General features: G+C 36.2%; 1 protein-coding gene across 2 annotated transcripts in view; it reads left to right on the top strand.

Annotated features, from left to right (window-relative positions):
* The window catches only part of ARHGEF17 (Rho guanine nucleotide exchange factor 17), a 2,179,236-nt gene that overhangs the window by 1,942,729 nt on the left and 214,800 nt on the right, over nucleotides 1-21,707 (top strand). For both annotated transcript variants that reach the window (XM_044071304.1, XM_044071302.1), the window contains one exon: nucleotides 19,592-19,665. In XM_044071304.1, coding sequence (XP_043927239.1) covers nucleotides 19,592-19,665 — 74 coding nt within the window. The remainder of the gene's footprint in view (nucleotides 1-19,591; nucleotides 19,666-21,707) is intronic.

Below are 21,707 nucleotides of genomic sequence, written 5' to 3'. Positions count from 1 at the left end.
CCTTTGTTCCAATATTCTAGATGAATAGTCGTTATCAAATCTTATCAGGCTCTGTTAATATTTTAGAGATGCCTTCCTCCAAGCAGATCTTAAAAACTTTTCCTTGTCCAAGTATGAAAGAAATTTGATAATTATTGACCTAGGAGGAGAGTTTGAGTTAGTGGCAGGTTTCCCAAGAGTCCTTTCAGTGCCAAAGGAAAGTCCTTCTTTTAAATTTAAAAAGTCAGGGATGCAGCTTGATAAAAAGGAAATAATATCCTCACCGTCTGTGTTTTCAGGTAATCCGAAAATCCTGATGTTATTTCTCCTCTCCCTATTTTCCAAGTCATCTACTTTATTAACCAACCAAGTGTTTTGTTTAAGAAGCAGTTCTTTTTGTGTTTCCTCTTCCTTAAGTCTGCTTTCTATGTCATTTAGAGAAAACTATATTCCTGTTATCCTTGTCTGGTGGTGGTGTAGCATTTCCTTGAGGGTGTCAGCCTGTTTTTGACTGTTTGTTTTAAGATTTTCTAGGTTCTCTCTAAAATCATCCATCTTCAAAGACAACTCCTGCAGGGTAGATGTCATCTGTTCTAGTTCCTTCTTTAAGGCAGCATCCTGGTGAGAATTCCTTGAGTTGCTCATTTTAACAAGTGAATACATCTCCAAGCTTTTTGACAGGAAATTATTTGTAAAACTTCACCAAAGTTTCTAATTATGTAAATTAGTCCTTTATCTATAACATTTTATACTTTGAAGAAAAAAAATAATATTTTTTCCTGTCTTATTTAACTAGTTATATGGAGCTCTAAAATACTGCTGCTTTCAGTTAGCCATTCAGGCTCTGCCCCCCTGGTATAGTTTCCTTTAAGGTGGACATCTCAGTCCAAGTTCCTGCATGAATAAATCTACAGTAATGACAAAAACACACTCCCCTATATAGTTAGACTTATGGGAAGCAGTCTTAAAGTTGACCTAGTTATTGCAGTGTTCTAAGATTTAAAATTAACACCTTTCCTGAATACAAACACTAAATCTTCAGGTAATATTTTAAATATGTCACAGTTGCCACTGATAAATTTCCAGCTATTGTTAATTTTCTGTCTGATGTTTATTGCATTAGTTGTAAATGGATTCTTTAATTCCATAGCATAATTAGCCAAACTTTTCCACATTTCTAATGCAGAGAACATGGTATTTGAAACAACCTTTCATATGCGCAGTAATTCTGGTGATGTGATAGTTCACTGTTTAGCTTGTACAAGAAGCTGCAAATTTGTTTGTTTTGTTGAATAATTTATGTATCTTCTATTTTAGTTGTGCATGCTGTGACAAATGCAAAACCCTTCAATGGAATATTTAAATGCTCTGTAGTAACAGGTGCAGTGCTCAGACTGAATGTATTTACCTTATTTTTTTGCTCTACAGTAATTCATGCATAGTTGGGAATTCAAACACTTTAATGGTATAGTCCTTTTCTTCTATGACATCATCTGCTAGGCTGGCTCATTGTTGCACTGTAAAATCCTTGTTTTGTATCTGATTGGCTGAAACAATCGTGGACCTTGTCAAAAACTGTTTTCAGCTGCAACAGCCAACTATAGTTAACTTTTCAGTGAAATGTGAACTATAGTCTTAAGTTTTTCCACCATTTGCATGAGTGTCATTCAATTGGTTGATGTCCTTCTGTTCTTGTGTTTAACGGTGACTATTTGTTTTTTTATCTGGACAGGAATGAAAGAGGATTTATATATGTTTTATGACTGTTTGAATGTGACAACAACATTCTTAAAGTTTACAGTGACGTTCTCTGACACTAGTGATTAGGTTAGACAATGGTCTTATTAATACGGGTGTCTTTAGGAAGACCTGCTATAAAAATTCTTTATTACATAGGCGTAGTATGCACCCTTTTCATGTGTTTAAAAACGTGATTAAGAGACAAGGTATGAGAGCATCAAGGCTCAATGCGACAGAGGAAGGGTTTTTATCAGAATTGACTGACTTTAAAAATAAACTGCCAACCAGAGGATATGATGCAGGGGAGATAAATGGCAAACTAAATGCAGTTCCTATGTTAAGGAATAACATAGCACAGCCTAATTTTTCTAGAAGAGTTAACTCATATGAACAGAGGATTTGATGAGGGCTTGAAGAGAAAGGTTAGTGTTCCCTTATTTTATACTACTGATAATACAGTTATTACTGATATTATAAAGAAACATTAGAATATCCTTACAGTTGATCCAAAGTTAAGTGATATAGTAGGGGATAGACCACATTTCATATATAAGAATAAGAGGAATTTAAAAAGAATGTTGTGTTGTTCAAGAGAAACAAAGAAGGATGACAATAAGAATATGTGGTACTTGCGTATTATCGCAACCACATTTTCATGCTGCGATAATTGACGTAAAATTGAAGAACAGACGTTTGGTCTTACCTTGTAAGGTCTGTCTGATATGTGGTTTACAAGAAAGTTCAAACATTTTTAAGGTGTGATGTAAGGCTGGGTTGTAAACAGAGGGCTTGGTAAAGCAGTCACCATTTTCTTCCGCTGCTTCTTCAACGAATCTGCGGTGGCTTGACTGGAGAAACTAGCTGCAGTCTCTGTGCCTTTTTACATGCATCAGAAGAACGTCTGATGGGAAGCAAAAACAATCAAGGGAGACTTTTTTTTTAAGTAGAAAACAGCAGTACTACAAAATCTTTTGCATCTGCTAACTTCCTTTCATTCCCCCAATGCTAGTCTCACTTTATGGATCAATTATAATAGAGAGGTTAATCAGATGTTTAAATGATTTTGCAGTACTGCCGCCATTTTCTACTCAAAAATCCCCTTGATTGTCTTTGCTTCCTATCAGACGTCTAATCCTCCCAACGGATTAGCTAGCCAAAAATTGCAAGCAACGTTTGAAAACCCATACTCGTTTTACAAACAAAAAGAAAAATCCACCAAGATAGTGTTTAACAGTTTACTACCCTTCCTGATCACTTTGTAAGGAGTCAGACAGGGTATACTGCTTTGGCTTTTTGTTTCCCGATGCTTTCTGTTGTCAGGGCAAAGGCTAAGAAAAAGGAATACAGAACGTGTTTTAAGTGTGGAAAGGGGGAACTTGCTTAACTGACATCTTGAGACACTGGCAGTAAATGGGGAAACCTATTATTTCCAACCTTAATTTTTTTCATCCGAAGTGAGAAACCTTCCTAAAAACAAGAACACATTAAAGAAAACAAGCGTCTGAGGTTTTCTCATACTTAATCGGTCCCAGTTGACACAAGGGAAAGCAACCACCATTCACTTGAAAATGTGGTTGCGATAATACGTAAGTACCGAATAACTATGTCACACGTCCCTGTGGAAATTGTAATTTCTGTAGTTATGTTGAAAGCAGTGGTGTATTTGTTCACCCTGATACAGGACACGAGTATGCTTTTAAGGTATTAGCCAACTGTTCCACTCAGCACGTAGTCTGCCTTGCTTATTGTATAGTCTGCTTGTTGTTCTATGTAGGTAAGACTGATAGAATGCTAAAGGAAAGGATAAGAGAATATATTTACAATATTCGAGTACATCCCAATAAAAATGCACTTTCTATGCATGTTCTACAGATAGATAATCAGCACATTTTTAAGTTCTTAGTCATTGATATTGTTAAGATCAGAGTCGAGTAGGTACAATGGCATATATCAGTACTTTGCATAAAAATCCAAAACAAACAGAATATCCCAAAACGTTCAATCGTATTTAAAACGTTACTGTCACCCTCAGCTGCCCTTCGGCACAACGGTAGTACGATCCACCAACAGCTTTCACTTCGCTATAAGTGAAACATTGTAACACACTTTCTGCGTGTTTAAAGTGTTACTTTCAATCTCTGCTGCCCCTCGGCGCAATGATGATACAATCCACCAGCAGTTTTCACTTCACTATGGATAAATCAAGATGACACTCGTTCTACGTTCCTTAAAAATTTTATTTAAATGGAAGTTGGCAAGCGCTTTCACCCGTAGGCTTCCTCAGGCCATTGCAACATATATTCAAATTTAATACATTTATATACTATTTCTTATCGTTAACACTGAGGTTACTTCCTGCTGTTACACTAATTAAAATACGAATAATATCAATATAAATATTATTAAAATGTTTATATATACATAAATATCTTGTAACATGTATATATATTTTTGTAAAATTCATGTATTCAAAATTAATACATTTATATACTATTTCCTAGTGTTTAACATTGAGATCGCTTCCTGCTGTTATGCTAGTTAAAATACAGCTAATGTCTAATGTTGTATGCTTAGTAATATATAGTATATATTTAACAAGAATTTAATTAAATATGTTTTTATTTTATGAAGATATTTATGCATATAAATATTTAAAAATACCTATTTATTTACTATGCATGGATTTAACTACTTTATTAAGGTTTTATTATGTCATTAGACATTAGCTGTATTTTAACTAGCGTAACAGCAGGAAGCGATCTCAATGTTAAACGCTAGGAAATAGTATATAAATGTATTAATTTTGAATACATGAATTTTACAAAAATATGTATACAAATTACAAGATATTTATGTATTTATAAAAATTTTAATAATATTTATTTGTTTACTATGCATGGATTTAATTATTATATTAAGGTTTTACTATGCCATTAGATATTATTCGTATTTTAATTAGCGTAACAGCAGGAAGTGACCTCAGTGTTAACGATAGGAAATAGTATATAAATGTATTAAATTTGAATATATGTTGTAATGGCCTGAGGAAGCCTACGGGAGAAAGCGCTAGCCAACTTCTATTTAAATAAAATTTTTAAGGAATGTAGAATGAATGTCATCTTGATTTATCCATAGTGAAGTGAAAACTGCTGGTGGATTGTATCATCATCGCGCCGAAGGGCAGCAGAGGTTGAAAGTAACACTTTAAACATGCAGAAAGTGTGTTACAATGTTTCACTTATAGCGAAGTGAAAGCTGTTGGTGGATCAGACTACCGCAGTCAAGGGCAGCTGAGGGTGATAGTAACGTTTTAAATACGATTGAACATTTTGGGATATTCTGTTTGCTTTGGATTTTTATGCAAAGTACTGATATATGCCATTGTACCTACCCAACTCTGATCTTATTATATAGCTGTGTTATCCTCATAGGGCAAGGTACTAACAAAGTAATGATAGTTCTTTTATTCTTATCATTGATATTGTTAAACTTAGTATGCATGGTAGGGATATTAGGAATATGACTGAGAGTAAGGAGGCCAGATGGATTATTAGGTTAAGAATTGATTATGGCAGGGGCTTAAATGAAAAAAGCCCCTTCAAAACCTATTTTAAAAGGATGGGGTTTGAAAAATTAGTACTTTTTATGATTTATTATTGCTGGTTTAGCTTATTAAATTTTTTTTCTGTTTATTTGTTTCTATTTTTGTAGATAGGTTTTAAAGCTTGTTGCTGTGTTTTACATTTACATAATTTATTGCTGTAGAAATTTGATTGGTTCCTTAGGATTTAAATGAAGGTGATGATGAACTCTTGTTAATGGTCTGAAGACGCTAATGTGAAAGCACTTACCTAATTTTGCTCCAACATGTTTTTTATTTTTAATCAAAGGTGTTTGTTTTATGATTCCTCGCTCCATGGTTTATTACATTATTTTTTATTTTTGTACTCGTTTACTATGTTTTACCAGTATGAAAACATTATGTTCACACATTTGTTAAATGTCTTGTTTGTTTAAATATTTGTGATTGTATATAGTGTATCCTGAGCAATTGTAATTTATCATGTGATTGTTTCCTTTCATTTAAATTAATTTGGTGGAAGAATGCATTTAGTTCTGATGATGTCTCTGTTTATTTGATACTAAAACGAAAGCGCTAAACCATGTTTACATGGTCCTGTGAGATTTTATTTGGATTACCACCTAGACTGATCTGTCCTGACTTCTGAGCGTTTTTCCCTTTCTTTTGGTTTTCCTGCTTTTCTCTGAATGTACTATATTCCAGGGTTTTTATAACTGACATTGTTTTGATTCAGTCACAAACCATTAACCTTTCATTAGGAAGCTATTTACATTTGGAGATGACAGGTTCTTGGTACAAGTAGCAGTAGAAGCTGCTGGTTGTGGATACCACTAAGCTGGGATGGGACTGTAGGAGGGTAGACCAAAGGTGCTTGTTTGTGGCATTTGGCACCTTTAATTTTCTTGCTGAGTCTTTTAGGTAGAGAGCCGACATTCTGATGAATTACTTGGTAGGTGATTCACTTGAATAATTGCAGTGTAACAATTTTGTGTTGGGTGCTATGTCTCTGGGGACGTAAGCTGATGAATAAAATATTAAATACAGGTCATGATTGGATTAGGGAATTCTGCACAGTAGCGGATTAAGTATTGTGGCAACAGAGCCTAATTTGCATTTGTGGGGATGGAAGGGATGAGCATTTATATTTAATTTTGGTTAAATATTTTCTTTTGTCTTTTTTAATTTTTTTTTAAATATTTTCTCTCTTCCTCTTTTCTGTGTTAAGTACTTATTTTTGTTAAATGTTTTATTTTTCTGTTGAAAAATGGACAGTAAGATCTAAAACGAGATAAGATAGAGGCATGTTGTAAAGGTGCTCTTAAAAGAAAACAAAAAGCTTTTTATTTGAGAACCAACCTAGATTTCACATAGATATCACCAAATACTTTGTCAAGAGATTCACAAAATGCAGTTGAATCTATTCAAAGCATAAAATATGTATCCTAGCATATGTCAAATATCACCAGTTAAGTCAAGTGACATCATATCTTATAAGAATGGTCCATGTCTGCAAACCCTCAAAACTATATGCCACAAGCAGTAGGAACAGGGTTGCCAACTTTTCATGTCAAAAATTCTGGACATGTACGTGAAAGCAAAATGTCTGTAATTATGGTATCCAAGCAAAATTTTTCTCATTAATGTTTACATTGAACAGAGACGATCAAGCGATTATTAAGTAATTTTTACAGTATCTATTCTAATGTATTATACGGTATTTTACAAAATATAAAGTTTGAACTCATTTTCTCATGCATAATAATTTAACAAATGTTACCTTGTTAGCATAATAACTGTTGTAATATCTTTATATTCAAGTCAGTATACAACTATACAGAAAATGTAAGGAAACATCGGACAAAAATTGTTTCCATGTTTCAACTTATAAATGATAGTCTATGGATGTCAGGACATACTTCAAACAAATAGTACCATAAACTATGATTGTTCCCATGACTACTGTCTAATGCTCTAATCTCTTTTCTTCTTACATGAATATTTCTGTTCGCATTTTGCAGCTTTCAGCAATGACTCTTCTTTGGATGCATACCCAAAATAGTTGAGAACACGATAAATCAAAGTTGACTTTTACACACAGCTCAGCTTTCATAAGCTCAGGCATCATGTGTTTTTTGTCATCAATCCAGAAGTTTTTCATCATTGAAAATATATGTTCAGCCATTACCGTAATGCTTCAAATTAAAAATGCAGAACAAAGCAAATACCGTAATTTGATAGGCATGAATAAGTCTAACAAATCTTAAAGACAGCAAGCTGTTACAATCTCAATATGTCAGGCTCTTCAAAAATCTACCAATACTGATAAAGAGAATTTAAAAAAAAAAAAAGAAAAGAATATAGCTTACTTACAAATCAGAAACAACATGCTACCAGTTAGTTACAGGGAGTTGTCATGTTTACCCAGCAGCCCATAGTTGTCCAGCTGTATTCCAGTTGGCTAGTTCATTCAACTGTTATTGAACTAGTTCATTGCTGTATGATATTGGTGTAAACAGTATACGACCATCGCATATAGACAAAATGTGATCAACAGTGTACCGAAATAAAAAAATTAAGTTTGAGTTTGACTCAAATGCCATGAAGTCTGGAAAACTGAGAGGTATGTCATAGAATGGCAAGTTGCTGCAAGCTTAAATGTAAATCATGCAAAGATGTTAAGTTGTAGGTATCGATAGTGGACGGACATAGCAGGCTATGCATTAATCAAGAACTAGAAAGTAGTATAATGGGCAGTTAAAAGGTATTAGATGCACCAGCAAAGCCACAAATCCTCTAGGATTCAGTGCTCGAGAAAAACACAGGACCTAAGAAAATAAACAACACAGTCACGTGATGTGAACATTTTCATGTGATTTCTGAACGACATGCACCTATGGAAACTTGTGATAAATTTTGAGGCTTCTGATGATTGCTGCAATACAAAGAGCTGTGTGGAGCAATCTGCACGGTATTTCACTGTTGTTCATTTGCAAAGGGGAGACTAGGTAAGCTAGTGTATTTTACCAGAGATGCCAGTGCACGCATGTTCCTGTGTGACTTGAACCAATTTTTTCATTACATCACTACTCTTCTGTTAGCTTTTTTTTCCCTTTGTAGTGTAGAACCCATAGCTCTCAAAACTGAATAATATGACAACAGAATACAGACAGTTGATTTTATTTTTATTTTATTTTTTCCGGATAGTTCATTGTCTGGAAAAGGTGGTCTCTGTTTTCCAGCCAATGTCCCTTAATTACAGACTGTCCAGAAGAATTCCGGATGGTTGGAAACCCTAAGTAGGAATGTTTGGCAAATAAAGCTAAAGCTTACTTGAGCAACTTGACTCCCACTCCGTATCCCATTATACTGTCTACTACTTCTTTGCTGCCAGTTAAGCTACTTGGTACATGATGAGCATTTCTGGCTGAATTAGATCTGCAAATATTTTTATTTATTTATTTAGCTACTGTTTTTCTACTCCAAATGCATGAGTGAATGCATACACTTGCTACTTCAACATACAAGGTCAACCCTCCTCCCAATTTTTTTTTCAGTATCTTTTGTTGACATTTTTTTTTAACTCTTCCCATCTTCCTCCTCCTTTTTGGTGCTGCACCCAGGGCTTTCCTGCACAATGCTCTAACCATGTGCCTGTGGTAGGGTAATTTTTAACAGCAATGGACACAAGAATTGTCTTTATCGCCCAGTTCAGAGCCATAGAATTAATCACTGTGCAGTCTGTCACAGATTCAACTGAGCTACTCATAAGAGTCACAAAAAATTTTTGAAGTGACACTTGAAATTTTTCCATGCAGGGAAATGATTATAGCTCATTGTCAGATCCTCAGCAGATGCTTGAATGCCATTGTTTAGTAGGAAGTCTCTCCACTCATTGTAGCATTTTCTATGTCTAATGGCAAAACAGTGAATGCCTAATTCAAAACCAGGTACTGCTCCTTCAAGGCAAACCTGCTGCAGTACTGGTAGTGGAGTCATCCGCCAACAATTAGACATATTGCATCACCTCCCCAGATGAAAAGAGGGTGGCTCACTAACTCATTTCCTACCCACAAGAGAAAGTTGCTATCAGCCACTTCTCCTCGTAATCTTCCTTGGCGAGTCCCAATTTTGGTGAATATTTAGAAAGATGCCACCAACATAGCATGTAACAATGCAAATGCAGTAACCCCTGTCCCACATAAGGAAGATAAAATTTTCTGTCCAACCAGGGCTTGTTGTTATCTGGTCAGAAGCTTCTTCCTCCAACTTACTTGTCTTTGCAACAGCCATAAGAAAGGCATCCACACCACAGGGCATGACTGCCATCCTTGCACTAGAGAGTCTGGGGAAAGGGAAGGTGTGGGTTTGTGTCCATCTCTCTTTCCAAGAAGGTGCTGACTACTTGAGTGCTTGACACATGGTAAGTACTCGGAGAGAAGTATTTAATGAAATGTTCCATGTCAGAGAGGAGTTACTAAATGGGCCTGTGAAAGAAAGGCTGCACACCCAAGAAACAGCCTCCACCAGCTTGACAAATCACATGGTCTCTTTAATACATAATGAGGTCAAGGGTTTGACCTAGGCTACAGAAACTGGCTTAGCTATGCATCAGCATACTGGGCTAGGCCGACATTTTTCCCAGAAGATATCAAGGCAACATGTTTTGCTTTCCCATTTAGAAGTCCTCTTTTCAGTGATGATGTAAAAAGCAGCTCAAAGACACGAGGAGCAGGGGAAGACTGTCACAGCTATGGTTGTAAAATTCTAGATTCCACAGTGTTCATCTAATCAGAATCAGAGAAGCTGATGTTGACCATGGTTTTTGTGTATCCCACAGTAATGTCACCAGGGGAATGCTTGGAAGGGTCAATCTCAGTCAAGCAACTTACAATAAGGTCACCATCAGACAGACCATAGCAGCTGCTGCTCACCAGGAGACTGGTCAGTCTCAGAGATGTCTGTAGCAGTGCTACAAAACTCTAATATCTTCATTCTGGAGGCAGTCAGGGGACACCTTTGGGTTTGTGATATAATATAGTTTACAAAATCCTTACTGGATAGCACACCCTCATCAAAAAAACAGTGACAAGATCAGAAGTAGAAAAGCTTCTGTAAATAGAAGCCATCCTAGAGGTCCCACAAGACCAGAGAGGACAAACATCTACTGTAACCTTTTTCTGCCAAGGGAAATAAAAGGCCCCATACCTCTACTAGATATACCTTCCAAAAGAAAAGTTCAGAATGATCTCAAGGTAGAACATTTTATCTTGCCTCTCAGAAGGAAATTATATATGTTTGGACCTGTAGGACATTACTTGCACATCAAAATCAGTCGGGGATCTCAGAAGTTCCTGCACTTTCAAGGTCAAACCTAGTCGTGTATGCTAAATGTATGCAAAATTGCTTAGTTGTTAACAAATGTCGTTGATGTTTTACTGCAAAAAAAAGGCACAGCATATTTTTAAATATGATACTTTAAATGATGGTTTAAATAATGAGCTAAATATGAAATATCTTTGTAAATGCTAGTGGAGGAGGGTTTAAATAGGTTTAAAAAGTCTTGATTTATTAATTGTTTAAAAGTAATGGATAATTGCTGTATTTAAATATCAGTTGTTTCAGAATGTTTTTAGAGTCATTAGAAGGCTTTAAGCCAAAGTGCTTGTCTAGTATTTATTAAAGTTATTGAAAGTCCGTCTGACCAAAGTGTGCATTATTAATTTTTTGTCATAAATAATGAAAGTAAGTTTAATTTAGTTTATAAAGAAATTTTATTCCTGTCAGTTTTTCCTTTGCCAGAAACTATGTGAAGCACTTATGATTCTGAGAGAGATCGATGCCTGGGAGTAAAGTCTGATACAATTGTGGAAGTGGCAGATGATACTGTTATTGGAAATGGGACTGATGAGTAAATCAATCCCTTTAAATTAAAGGATTGGTTAGAAGATTTATGAAGGAATTTGGAGAAAGAAATGCACTAATCAACTAATTTCATTTTACTGCGACAATATCCTATGTTTGGTATTGGCCCTCAATGTTTGCATGTCACAGTAAAGTCATCTTTCTCATTTGGTTCAGATAATATGGGAGAAAACGTCTTTAAATTTTTCACTGGAATAAATTGTCATGGAATATGATAAAAGGCAAGTTGAGAAATTAATTTTGAAAATTAATAGTTTGTTGGATCCTATGAAGCAGTTCTGTGCTAATTGGGGATCTGTTAACCAGTATAAAGAAAAGTTGAATGAAACGTGAGGAAGGATGCTGAAGTTTTAAGAGAAAATGGTGTTACAGAACGAATATATGCTCCGGCAAGATCTTGGAGAAGATGATTGGTTCCCACGGAAAAGGAAGTGTGGAGGGTAAGTCAGCTCTAAGGGCACTGGGAGAAGGCTGGATCAGTATGAGGAGGAAGATGTTGAACAGGAATGCCATATACATTTGGGACTTTTAAGTCCATGATAGAAAATAAAGGAGGACAGAGGGATTATCAAGTTGATGGATTTTTGAAAAAAGGAAAAGATCAAAAATATCAACAATATTAGGGAGTCCAGCTATCATGCCAACATCACAAATTTAAAAATAAAAATGAACAATTTAAGCAGTTATGGTTTTAATAGTGAGTCTGCTTCTAAAGAAAAATGTGGCTTGGACTTGCATTCAATAGTGACTGTAGGGGAAATAAAAATACCAGAAGGTACGGAAAGGCTTTATCAGAAGGGTTTGAAATTCATACCTACTAGCAGACTATTATTAGCTGGATATTTGTCTACTTTCAAAGAAATTACAGTTAAAGCTTTTTTTTTGTTGCAAACAAAGATAAAGAAATTGTTGATAGATTTTTGCGCAATGACCTTATTTTTTTTTCCAATAATAATTCTTTATTATTTTTCACCTTATACATACAAACATTTAAGCAAGAAATACACAGGTAATTACCACACAAAATTTCTAAAAACATTCCTATAACATATATACACTATTTACATGAATGCTTCCATATTATAACAAAGAAGTTGACCTTAATTTTAACATCTAATTTTATTCCTCCTTTCTATAAGTCAGCTTCTGTGTTCTACGATTAGTAGTGAAAGATCTTGATAATTATTTTAACATGGTTAAGAAATATCATGTTAAATTAAGTAAGGAAGAATGGAATCATTTAAGACAATTGCAGGAGAATGTAGATTTGATTATTAAACTTGCTGCTAGAGTAGGGAACAACATAGACATTATGCCTAAGAATTTTTGTGTAATTTGTGTTATGCATTACTTGAAAATGGATTAGAGTATGAGAAATGTTCAGAAAATCCATTAGAGATTATACAAAGAGGTTTGCAATATTTAATAAAACAAATGATGGCTGCTTCTGTAATAACAGAAAACATAGGGAAACATCTACTATGTTTAAGATCTAGGCTCCCTGTGTTTTATGCACTTCCAAAATTGCTTAAGAATATTAATTTACGACCAGGGTGAACAGTAGTTTCCCAGGTGGCAGGACTTCTGGAGAGAGAGAAGACTGTGTGTGATGTATTATTGCAACTTTTTGTTTAACAAGTGAGTTCTTATGTAAGGGATTCATTCAATTTTTTGCAAAAGTAAAAAAGAAGTGCATTGGCAACATGTCTTTTCTTTTGTTTCTATTGATGTTAACAGCTTATATTCCTCTGTTAAGCATGATTTAGGATTTAAGGGAAAGGAATTTTATTTATAGCAAGCTCCTATGTGAGGAGATGCCTTAAGACTACTAAAGGTTTGCTTAAATTATTTTTATTTTAATGTAGAATATTTTAAATGGCAAGGGACAGCTATGGTGGGTGCATTTACCCCTATGTATGCTAATTTGTATATGTGAAATTTTGAAGAGGAAATTCTGTATAGAGTCATATACTTCATTATCTTCATTAATAATGTTATTGTTTATAAGCAATATACATAGATAATCTCTTCTTTGTGGTTATATATTTTTTTAGAATTCAAAGTAATAGATTTGGTATTTCATTTACTTTTAATAAACACTGCTGTTTTATTCATTTTTTTTAGATGTGAAAGTTAAGTGGCAATGTAATTGCAGCATTATATTGTAAGCCTACATCAGTTAATTCTTTTTTATATGCTACAAGTTCACATGCTTCACATGTCATTAAATCATTACTGTATAGTGAGTTTTTTAGAGTTAGCTAATTGTGTTCAGAGCTGGAAAGCTTTCTAATTGTGGCTGAGGAAATAGTACAGCATTTGGGGAATAGAGGTTATGATATAAAAAAGTTATGCTAGTCCATGGATAAAGGAAAGGCTAGAAAAAGTGTTAGCATACTAGTGCAAATTACCTATAGTAAGAGAATGTGTGGTAGTAAGACTATGATATTTATTTGGTTACTAGATATACTCCTTTTGTGGAGGAAATTATAGACATACTGCGGTTGTGGTGCTGCGGTAGCGTTGTCACCTCACAGTAAGACATTGTCCTGTTCGATTCTCAGCTAAAGTGTCTTCTGTGTGGAGACATACGTGAATGGGCATACCTTCGTTGAAGGTTGTGCATCAGAGCTGGCAACTCGGCACGTAAAAATCTACTGCCAATCATTAGTGGACTGGAGTTCCTCTGTGGCGACCCCTAACCGGGAAAAAGCCGAAAGACACAACAACTTAGGAAACACCGGAATATTATAGAAGCTAATGAAATGTTAGCTTTAATGTTGAACTGTAAGCTAAAAAACCTCTTATAAGAACTTAAGTTTAATGGATAAGTTGGTACATACAGAAACACCAATGGAATTGCAGTTAGTTTGTAAAGGCTGTAGTGCATGCCCCTGTTTTGATTTAATTTCTTATCATATTATAAATGTGCAAAAGTTTGTTCAGTAGGTAGTACAAATTGTTTTCTAAAGCCTGTGGTCTGTTGTATTAAATGTCCATGTAATCGGTGTTATATGGGCCAAACTAAGCACCCATTAAGAGCGGGACATACACAATAGATCACAGAAAAGCCCTGTAGCTCTGCAGTTTCAGAATGTACATAATTCTGACTTAAGTTTACTTATTTGTTTTTATTGTATATTTATGTAAAAATACTTATTAATGAATGTCTCTGATATTTTACTGCAAACAGAGCCTAGGTATATTTTTAAATGTGATACTTTAAGTAAATAATGATATTTTTTAAAAATGTTAGCGGGGAAGAGTTTAAATGAATTTAAAAAGTTTAAAAAAAGTTTTGATTGGTTAATTGTGTAGAAGTAATGGATGATTGCTATAGTTAAATATCAGTTGTTTCAGAATGTTTTTAGAATCAGTAGAAGGCTTTAAGTCAAAGCATTTGCTCATCTAGTATTCATATTAAAAGTCTGTCTGACCACAGTGTGTTTATATTGTTAATATTATTTTTTTAGTTGTAAATAATGGGATTGAGTATAACTCAGAGCTGGTCATTTCAGGAGACTGCCTTTGCTCTCAGTGCAGCTCCCAGGGTCCTCAGTAGATGCATGGCAGTGGTTGCACCTTACCAGCGACTGCCTTTGCACTCACTGTAGCTCCCAGGGTGTTCTGTAGATGCAAGACAGTAGTTGCAGCTCACCAGAGGCTGCACAGAATGAAAGTTTTCTCATACATGGATGTTTGGCTTCTTGCTGCTCTCTCTCCAGACAAACTGGTGTAGTTAGTCATTAATCAGGTTGCTTCATTCCCTGGACATTGCAGACATCTTAGCAAAATCCCATTTACAACCATCTTTACACTTTACCTTCACAGGTTGTACAGCAGACAATGAGGTGTGCACAGCTTCCCTTTCCACTTGGAATGTATAGAAGCAAATGACATCCTTTCAAGAAACTCCTTACTTCTTCACACCCCAATCATAGAGCCTGGATACATGACATGAACAATTTTCATTGTGCCCCATGCCAGGCTACACATGAGAATTATGTACTTACTTACTGCTACAATGATATGAGATGTGTGCCAGGGGGTTGGAGGGTAGATTCTGTCTGCTTGCTTTAGGCATTTGACATTTGGACAGATGCATTCTGTGAATCCTTTGCTACAAATGTAAAATAAAAAAATAAAATAAAAAAAATGTATGATGCATGTTACTACAGATGTTTATGCTCTAGATTGTTAGGAGGCATTTCCAGGAGAAGACAGTACAGAGAGTATGATTCCTGTAAGAATCACAGACCCACATTAGTGCTCCTAAGCATAATGAAGGCTTCTCAGGAAACAGTACAACAGGGGACCATTGCCATCTACACAGACATCATGGTGGTAGTTTGGTACATCCCTTTGCTGAGAAGCCGTATCTCTGTAGAAGTGGGCCATAGTCAAAAAAAAAAAAAAAAACACTTTCTTAAGGCAATAAACAACCCAGAAGAAGCCAGCTCAGTAGATGACATAATGAACAGGTACCTCTCCTTCCAGTCATTGGACCAGAGCATAGCTATCCAGAACATCTGCTTTTGGGGGCAGCATGAAATTAAACTTTTTGCCTCCTTGTTAGATATGAAGCATCTCACCCATACCTACACTGCAGCAATCAGCAAGGAAGTCCTGATAGTAGAGTAATGACCAGATGGTCTCTTGTGTGCAATCCATCTTAAATCGCTGATATCAAAGTTTATCTAGAAAGCCAAAGTAATTCTAATAAGCCTTTTTTGGCTCAGCACACCTAGTTCATGTTACTGATTTCATACCACCTTGATGGCCTATTGCAAGTCCTTCTCTTAAAAATATGCTGTCTTATTAGCGGCATCATCTGCTTTTTTGTAGAAAAACATAAACTGAGGGTGTATATCTGTCTATCATTTGCCTTTAACCCACCTTTTACCAACTACTACAAATTAGATGTAGTATCTTTGATCAGGGCTTCTTCTGATTTGTCCTGTATGACAGTTTTTTTATCATACTGAGATAAAATGCAGCAGTTTGGAAATGCCCTGACATGAACATTACTGTTTGTGATTCTGTGTTGTATACCTGAAGCTGCAGCTGCCTTTAATATAATGTATGAGGTATATTGAGGCACTTACTGTAAGAGTGCAGCTATATTTGTGACTCATTTAGCGGAAACTGTTAGTGTTCTGTCCACTTTCCCCAGCAGGAAGGATCGAGCAACAGTTTTTCGTGTATACTTGTACCTTATCAGATAATATAACTTTTTTTATTCTGATTGTATTCATTCTTAACTGCAGAGGGCTGTAAAAATACTGGAGAGTATGCCCTATGTAAGATATGCTATACATTTGAGCCACAGATCAGAATGTAGTAGTAAACTGGCAAAATAAAACACTAATTTAATAAAAAACTGGAGACTAGAGAGACCACTCATTTTGTGGGCTGGATGTATGTTTTTCTCTATTTTGTTTCATTTATTCACTTTCTAAAAAACTCTTTGTATTGAGGGTTGCAGTGGTAGTAAGTACCAGGTACTGTACATCAGCCCGAGCAACAGTTCCCATCTCATCCTTTGGTACCTCATGGCATTCCCAGAACTAGCTAAAGATAGAATCCCTTCAGTGTGTTCTGTGTCTGCCCAAGGGTCTCCTCCCAGTGGTCTGTGCCTAATACACATCCACTGACTCCTGTCAGCTCAAATGAGCAATAACTGTACTCCGTGATACTCCTGGATTGCCAACACGTTACTTTGTCATGGAGAATAAACCAAAATGCCTTGTGGAAGAACCTTATTCCTGCCTCTTATATCCATTATCTCATCCTTTCAGTCATTGCTAAGAAATTATGGTAATAGGTATGGATGGTGACCTAGATTAGTTATTCAGCTGAAAACTTTGTCCTAAGTCCCAGTTCTTATTTCACTACCACAACTGAGTAACAATGCCTACAGAACTGCTGCCACTGCAGCCATCCAGTGGTCTTTTAACTGATCATATCAGCTTCATTCCTGAACATGTCTCAGGGATACTCTTAAGTGCTTTACCTTAGGTATCTGTTTCCCCATCTGTAGAAAGCAGTCCAGTCTTTTCCAGGAGAGATCCAGGACCTCTGATTTGTCAAAGCTGATTTTCATCCCATCCACTTCACATCCAGCAATTAATTTTTTCAGTGCAAACAGGAAACCACAGTCACTTGAAGCTATAGGACATCATTAGCTGCAGACAACAAAGGTTAATCCCTTTTTTTAATTTCTCCAAATCTTTTGGGTTTCTAATACCATGATGGGAATGGACCCCATTCCTAAGTCCAAGTACGATTAAAGTTCATGAAATTAGTATTGTTTCAATTTTTGATGTCAGCCAGAAGTGCTCTTCGCAGCACTTGTACTGTGCCCAGTAATGACTCCTCCTACAATTTGTACGGAGTTACATGTATTGGTAACATATCTAAATATGATTGTAGATTCATTTTTATAACACCGCTGCTACTACTGTTGGGACTGTCTGGGTATTTATCTTCCACATTGCTCTCGTTTCTGCCTGCAAATCCTGATATTTTATGACTTTGTCTCTCTCTGTATGGCAGACACTGTAGTCACTGGGTATGGCGATTTCAGTGATCAATGCTACTTTTGTCTTCTTTTCATGGACCACTATATCCAGTTTTTTAGCATTTATCTTTTGAACTGTTGGTAATGGATGACTTTAAGACATCTTTCATATCCTTGAAAGTCACATGTTGGAGGCGAGACATAACACAGACTTGGTCCTTTGCTCACTGTGAGTGTGTTAATTTAATGACCCCTGAAATATAATGTTGTAGGACCCTCATACTCTTGTAGCACCTCCCACAAGACATTGTGAAGTACACAGTCATATGCTTTCTCAAATTCCATAAACACTGGCAAACAGAATTGGTAAACCCCCTGCCCCTTGCCCTTCCAGTATACTTCAAAGACAGAGAGATGATCCACTGCTACATTGCTTTGTTTCTCCTGAATAAAATGCGTAGCTCTTGGATGAAGCTTATTACCAACTCCCAAGCACATGCCTTCCTGGGGAGGCAGACAAACGTTGCACCCCTGTAATTGCGTAGTACCCTTATGTTTCCCTTTTTGAAAACAGAGACCACTGCCACGATGTGACAGCCCAGAGTTGTGCCATCATAGCCTTCAGCTCAACACTGAAATGGCATGTTAACCAGAATGCCAGTGGTGTCTGACACCTTCAGTATTTCTAGCTGGCTGTAATTCACTCCACTCCTAAAATCTTACAACAAAAATGTTTCTCAAAGTGAACTGAAGTAGATCCATATATATATATATATATATATATATACACACACACACACACACACACACACACATATATATATATATATATATATATGTGTATACACACACACACACACACACATATATATATATATATATATATATATATATGTGTATATACACACACACACACACACACACATATATATATATATATATATATATATATATATATATATATATATATACACACACACACACACACACACACACACACACACACGCCAGCTGCTGTCCATGCTTCTGCATCTAGTTTCTTAAATACCCTCCCCCTGGGTATAGCAGAGCTGGATTTTGGATTTGTATGCTGCATCCTGGTTTCATCCTATTTCTCCCTGTCTGCACTCAAACTAGGGCTGGTACCTCATTCCGACTGTGACATATTCATGAGTAAAACCTATAATAAGCAAACCTTCCTTTAAATGGTTTCTTATTGTATACTAAATGCTTATAATATACTTGGCCGTTTCTTTATTTATCCTGGGAAGACAGGGATTGTCATTAACACTGGTACTGTTTGTGTATGTACTTTATGTTTTGGTTACAGAAGTGTAGAACATTTTGCCATTCCATGTAGGAAGCATCTGCATGTAGTATAGCAACTGAGATAGCGGATATAATCAGGTATGAGTGGTAATGGTTTGTGGAGGTGCACTGTGGTGATCTTTATATAGTTGCATTTAACATAATGCTGTCTTACAACCTTTAAGAGACTGGCAAGACCAAGCTAAAGGATCAAGCACTTTCCTGTGTGCCAGGATACATAATTTTGACTGTTGATGAGCAGTCCCTACTGAGAATTGCACATGAAGTCTTTTAAGAAATCAGGAGTATTAGCTGCCATACCTTTTAAGTTTTACAGCCTGTTGCACCAGATGCCACTGAAGACTTACTGCTGGAGAAATCAGTTGTAATTTTTCCTTCCTAGAAGGTGCCTACCTGTCTTAGCCATAGTGGCTGCACAGTTCTAATGTAGTCTTTTCTCTGCTAATCACTTGTATTTTTTATAGTGTCTGGTATTTATTTCTGGGTCACATAAGATACTATTGCTTGCCCTTTTTCAGCTTTGAAGAAAGACCACTGGGACCCTGAGTTCCTGAAGGCGATTCCTATCATGAAAACAAGAAGCGGCATGCAGGTAAGTTGCAGATTATTATGAGTATACTAGGCACATATGTTTGTAGATGGTCTAGAAGAGAATATGTTTCATCATGTAGCATAAGTAGTTTATCTGCCGGGACATCCCAGCAGGAATGGGAAAATGAAGAAGCATCTGACTTCAGCTATGGGCCAGTGAACTGAAATACAGGAACTGAGAGTTGTTACCAAAAAGTAAACATCATGCACTGACCATGCACTGGTCTCTTAGTTGATGGGCTGCTAACTGATCCCTAATACCTTCCATGATGATATAATCCACGTGGCACAAGTTGTTTACATGTGTTAGTTATATTCTTTTTAACAAAAAAGACCATACAGGCGTCTTCAGTTTGCTGCAGAACAATACAGCAGCCTTCTCTTAAAGTGTAACTTGGCCTTGGCTGAGAGGTTTCGTTTTGTCCCTGGTATGTTAGGCAGACAATAGACTTGGTATATATAGACTACTCATTCACCCATCTCGTGTATATAAATTCTGCGAACACATCTGATATAACAGCACACCTAACATGTGTATATGCATCTGGGGGAGTGGAATTTAGATCTTAAGTTGACATCAGCATGGGTTTCCATAAAATTACAATTATACTCGCCTTTTTTTTTTTTTTCAGCTAAGGTAAATAATGTAAAACTGAAAACTTTGCAGTGCGGTTGATGAAACAGTAGCTACTATTTTTTTATCTGAAGTTGGGAAGGGATGCTTTCTTTAAATACTACTGTTGATGCTAGCTCATCTAATGTAGTACCACACCTTACAGCTTTACTGGTTGGGAGATTTTTCACCAACATGGATTCTACTTAATTCTAGTTGCTTTTAAGTAAAGTAGTGCAAAATAATTCCAAAAACTGCACATTCACTGCTAATACTGTAATTAAGGGTTCAGCTGTGCTGTACGCCATCCTGATTGCTGGCTTGACTGTTGCTTAGTCAATACTGAAAAGATTTTGTATGTCTTGCAGTTGTCAGTGTCTGATTCCTCAGTGTAAACACTAAAATTGTCTCGTAGTGCCATACAAGATAAATTAGCACCATGGTTCCACAGACTGAGACCACTTCAACCCAAAGCTGAGTACGAAAAACAATAGAAAAGCTTCTCCCAAGCTAAGAAGAAATGAAAAAAAAAACAGGTTATTACTACAATTAGTAGCATGCACTGACACTTGAATATCAGTTTTGCTCCTGCCAGAATCAATCCATGGTTGCTTAAATGACTGCCAGTACTGCACGTGTATCTGATTGGCTCATTTCCCCCGCCAATCATGCCTCCTAACACCTCGCAGCCACAGCAGCTGCTTCCTTTGCCCTATCTTAGCTACAGTACTTCTGCTTTGATTTATGTCACTCCTCCAAGATTCTGTGTTTTTTCCTTGTTTCATGTGTCTGTCTTCTTGAGATGTAGTATTTTTTTTTCTGAGTAGAGTTTGTTGCTACATAGCTGAATGCTCAGCAGCTTTGCGTTTTGTAGCTCTGACTGAGATCTGATTTTATCAGTTTTATTCTCAGCTTGATAATCAAAATTTCAGCAGGACATACCAATGAAAGAATCTAGAGATGACAATTGTAGTGAGACCTTCCAACCATTTGCATGTTCCTGGTGGGATCATCTTTGACATGTTGATCTAAGAGGATGGGTCAGGCAAATGATCCACATACTGTGACCCTCATTTTGGTTATTTCAAAGAATGTGATAGTACCTTGCCTAAAACAGGGCTGATGGAACTGTTTTCCAGAGTAAAGCCTGGAGGTAGTAATGCTACCATGCACCTGCTGGCCAGGTAAAACACATACCCCAACCAAGTTCAGCCTGAAAATGTTGCTTAGAGTTAAAGGGTAGGGGTCAGATGTGATACTTGTCAAATGGCAGACAACAGCAGGTAGGATTATGTTGGTGTAAATCCTGCCAGTGGAAGTTGATGTGAGATGTGAAGTATCACATCATGGCTGGAGAAGGAGCCAGTTCTTGTGCAGGAAGCCAAAGGTACCTGCTAAATATAGTCAATTTTACCTGTAGAAACAGCATT

The sequence above is a fragment of the Protopterus annectens genome, chromosome 5.part0, assembly GCF_019279795.1.
Source record: "Protopterus annectens isolate FY-2018-M chromosome 5.part0, PAN1.0, whole genome shotgun sequence".
In the NCBI taxonomy this organism is placed as follows: domain Eukaryota; kingdom Metazoa; phylum Chordata; order Ceratodontiformes; family Protopteridae; genus Protopterus; species Protopterus annectens.
Note: the sequence above shows the minus strand (reverse complement) of the source record. Positions and strands in the feature narration are given on the sequence as shown.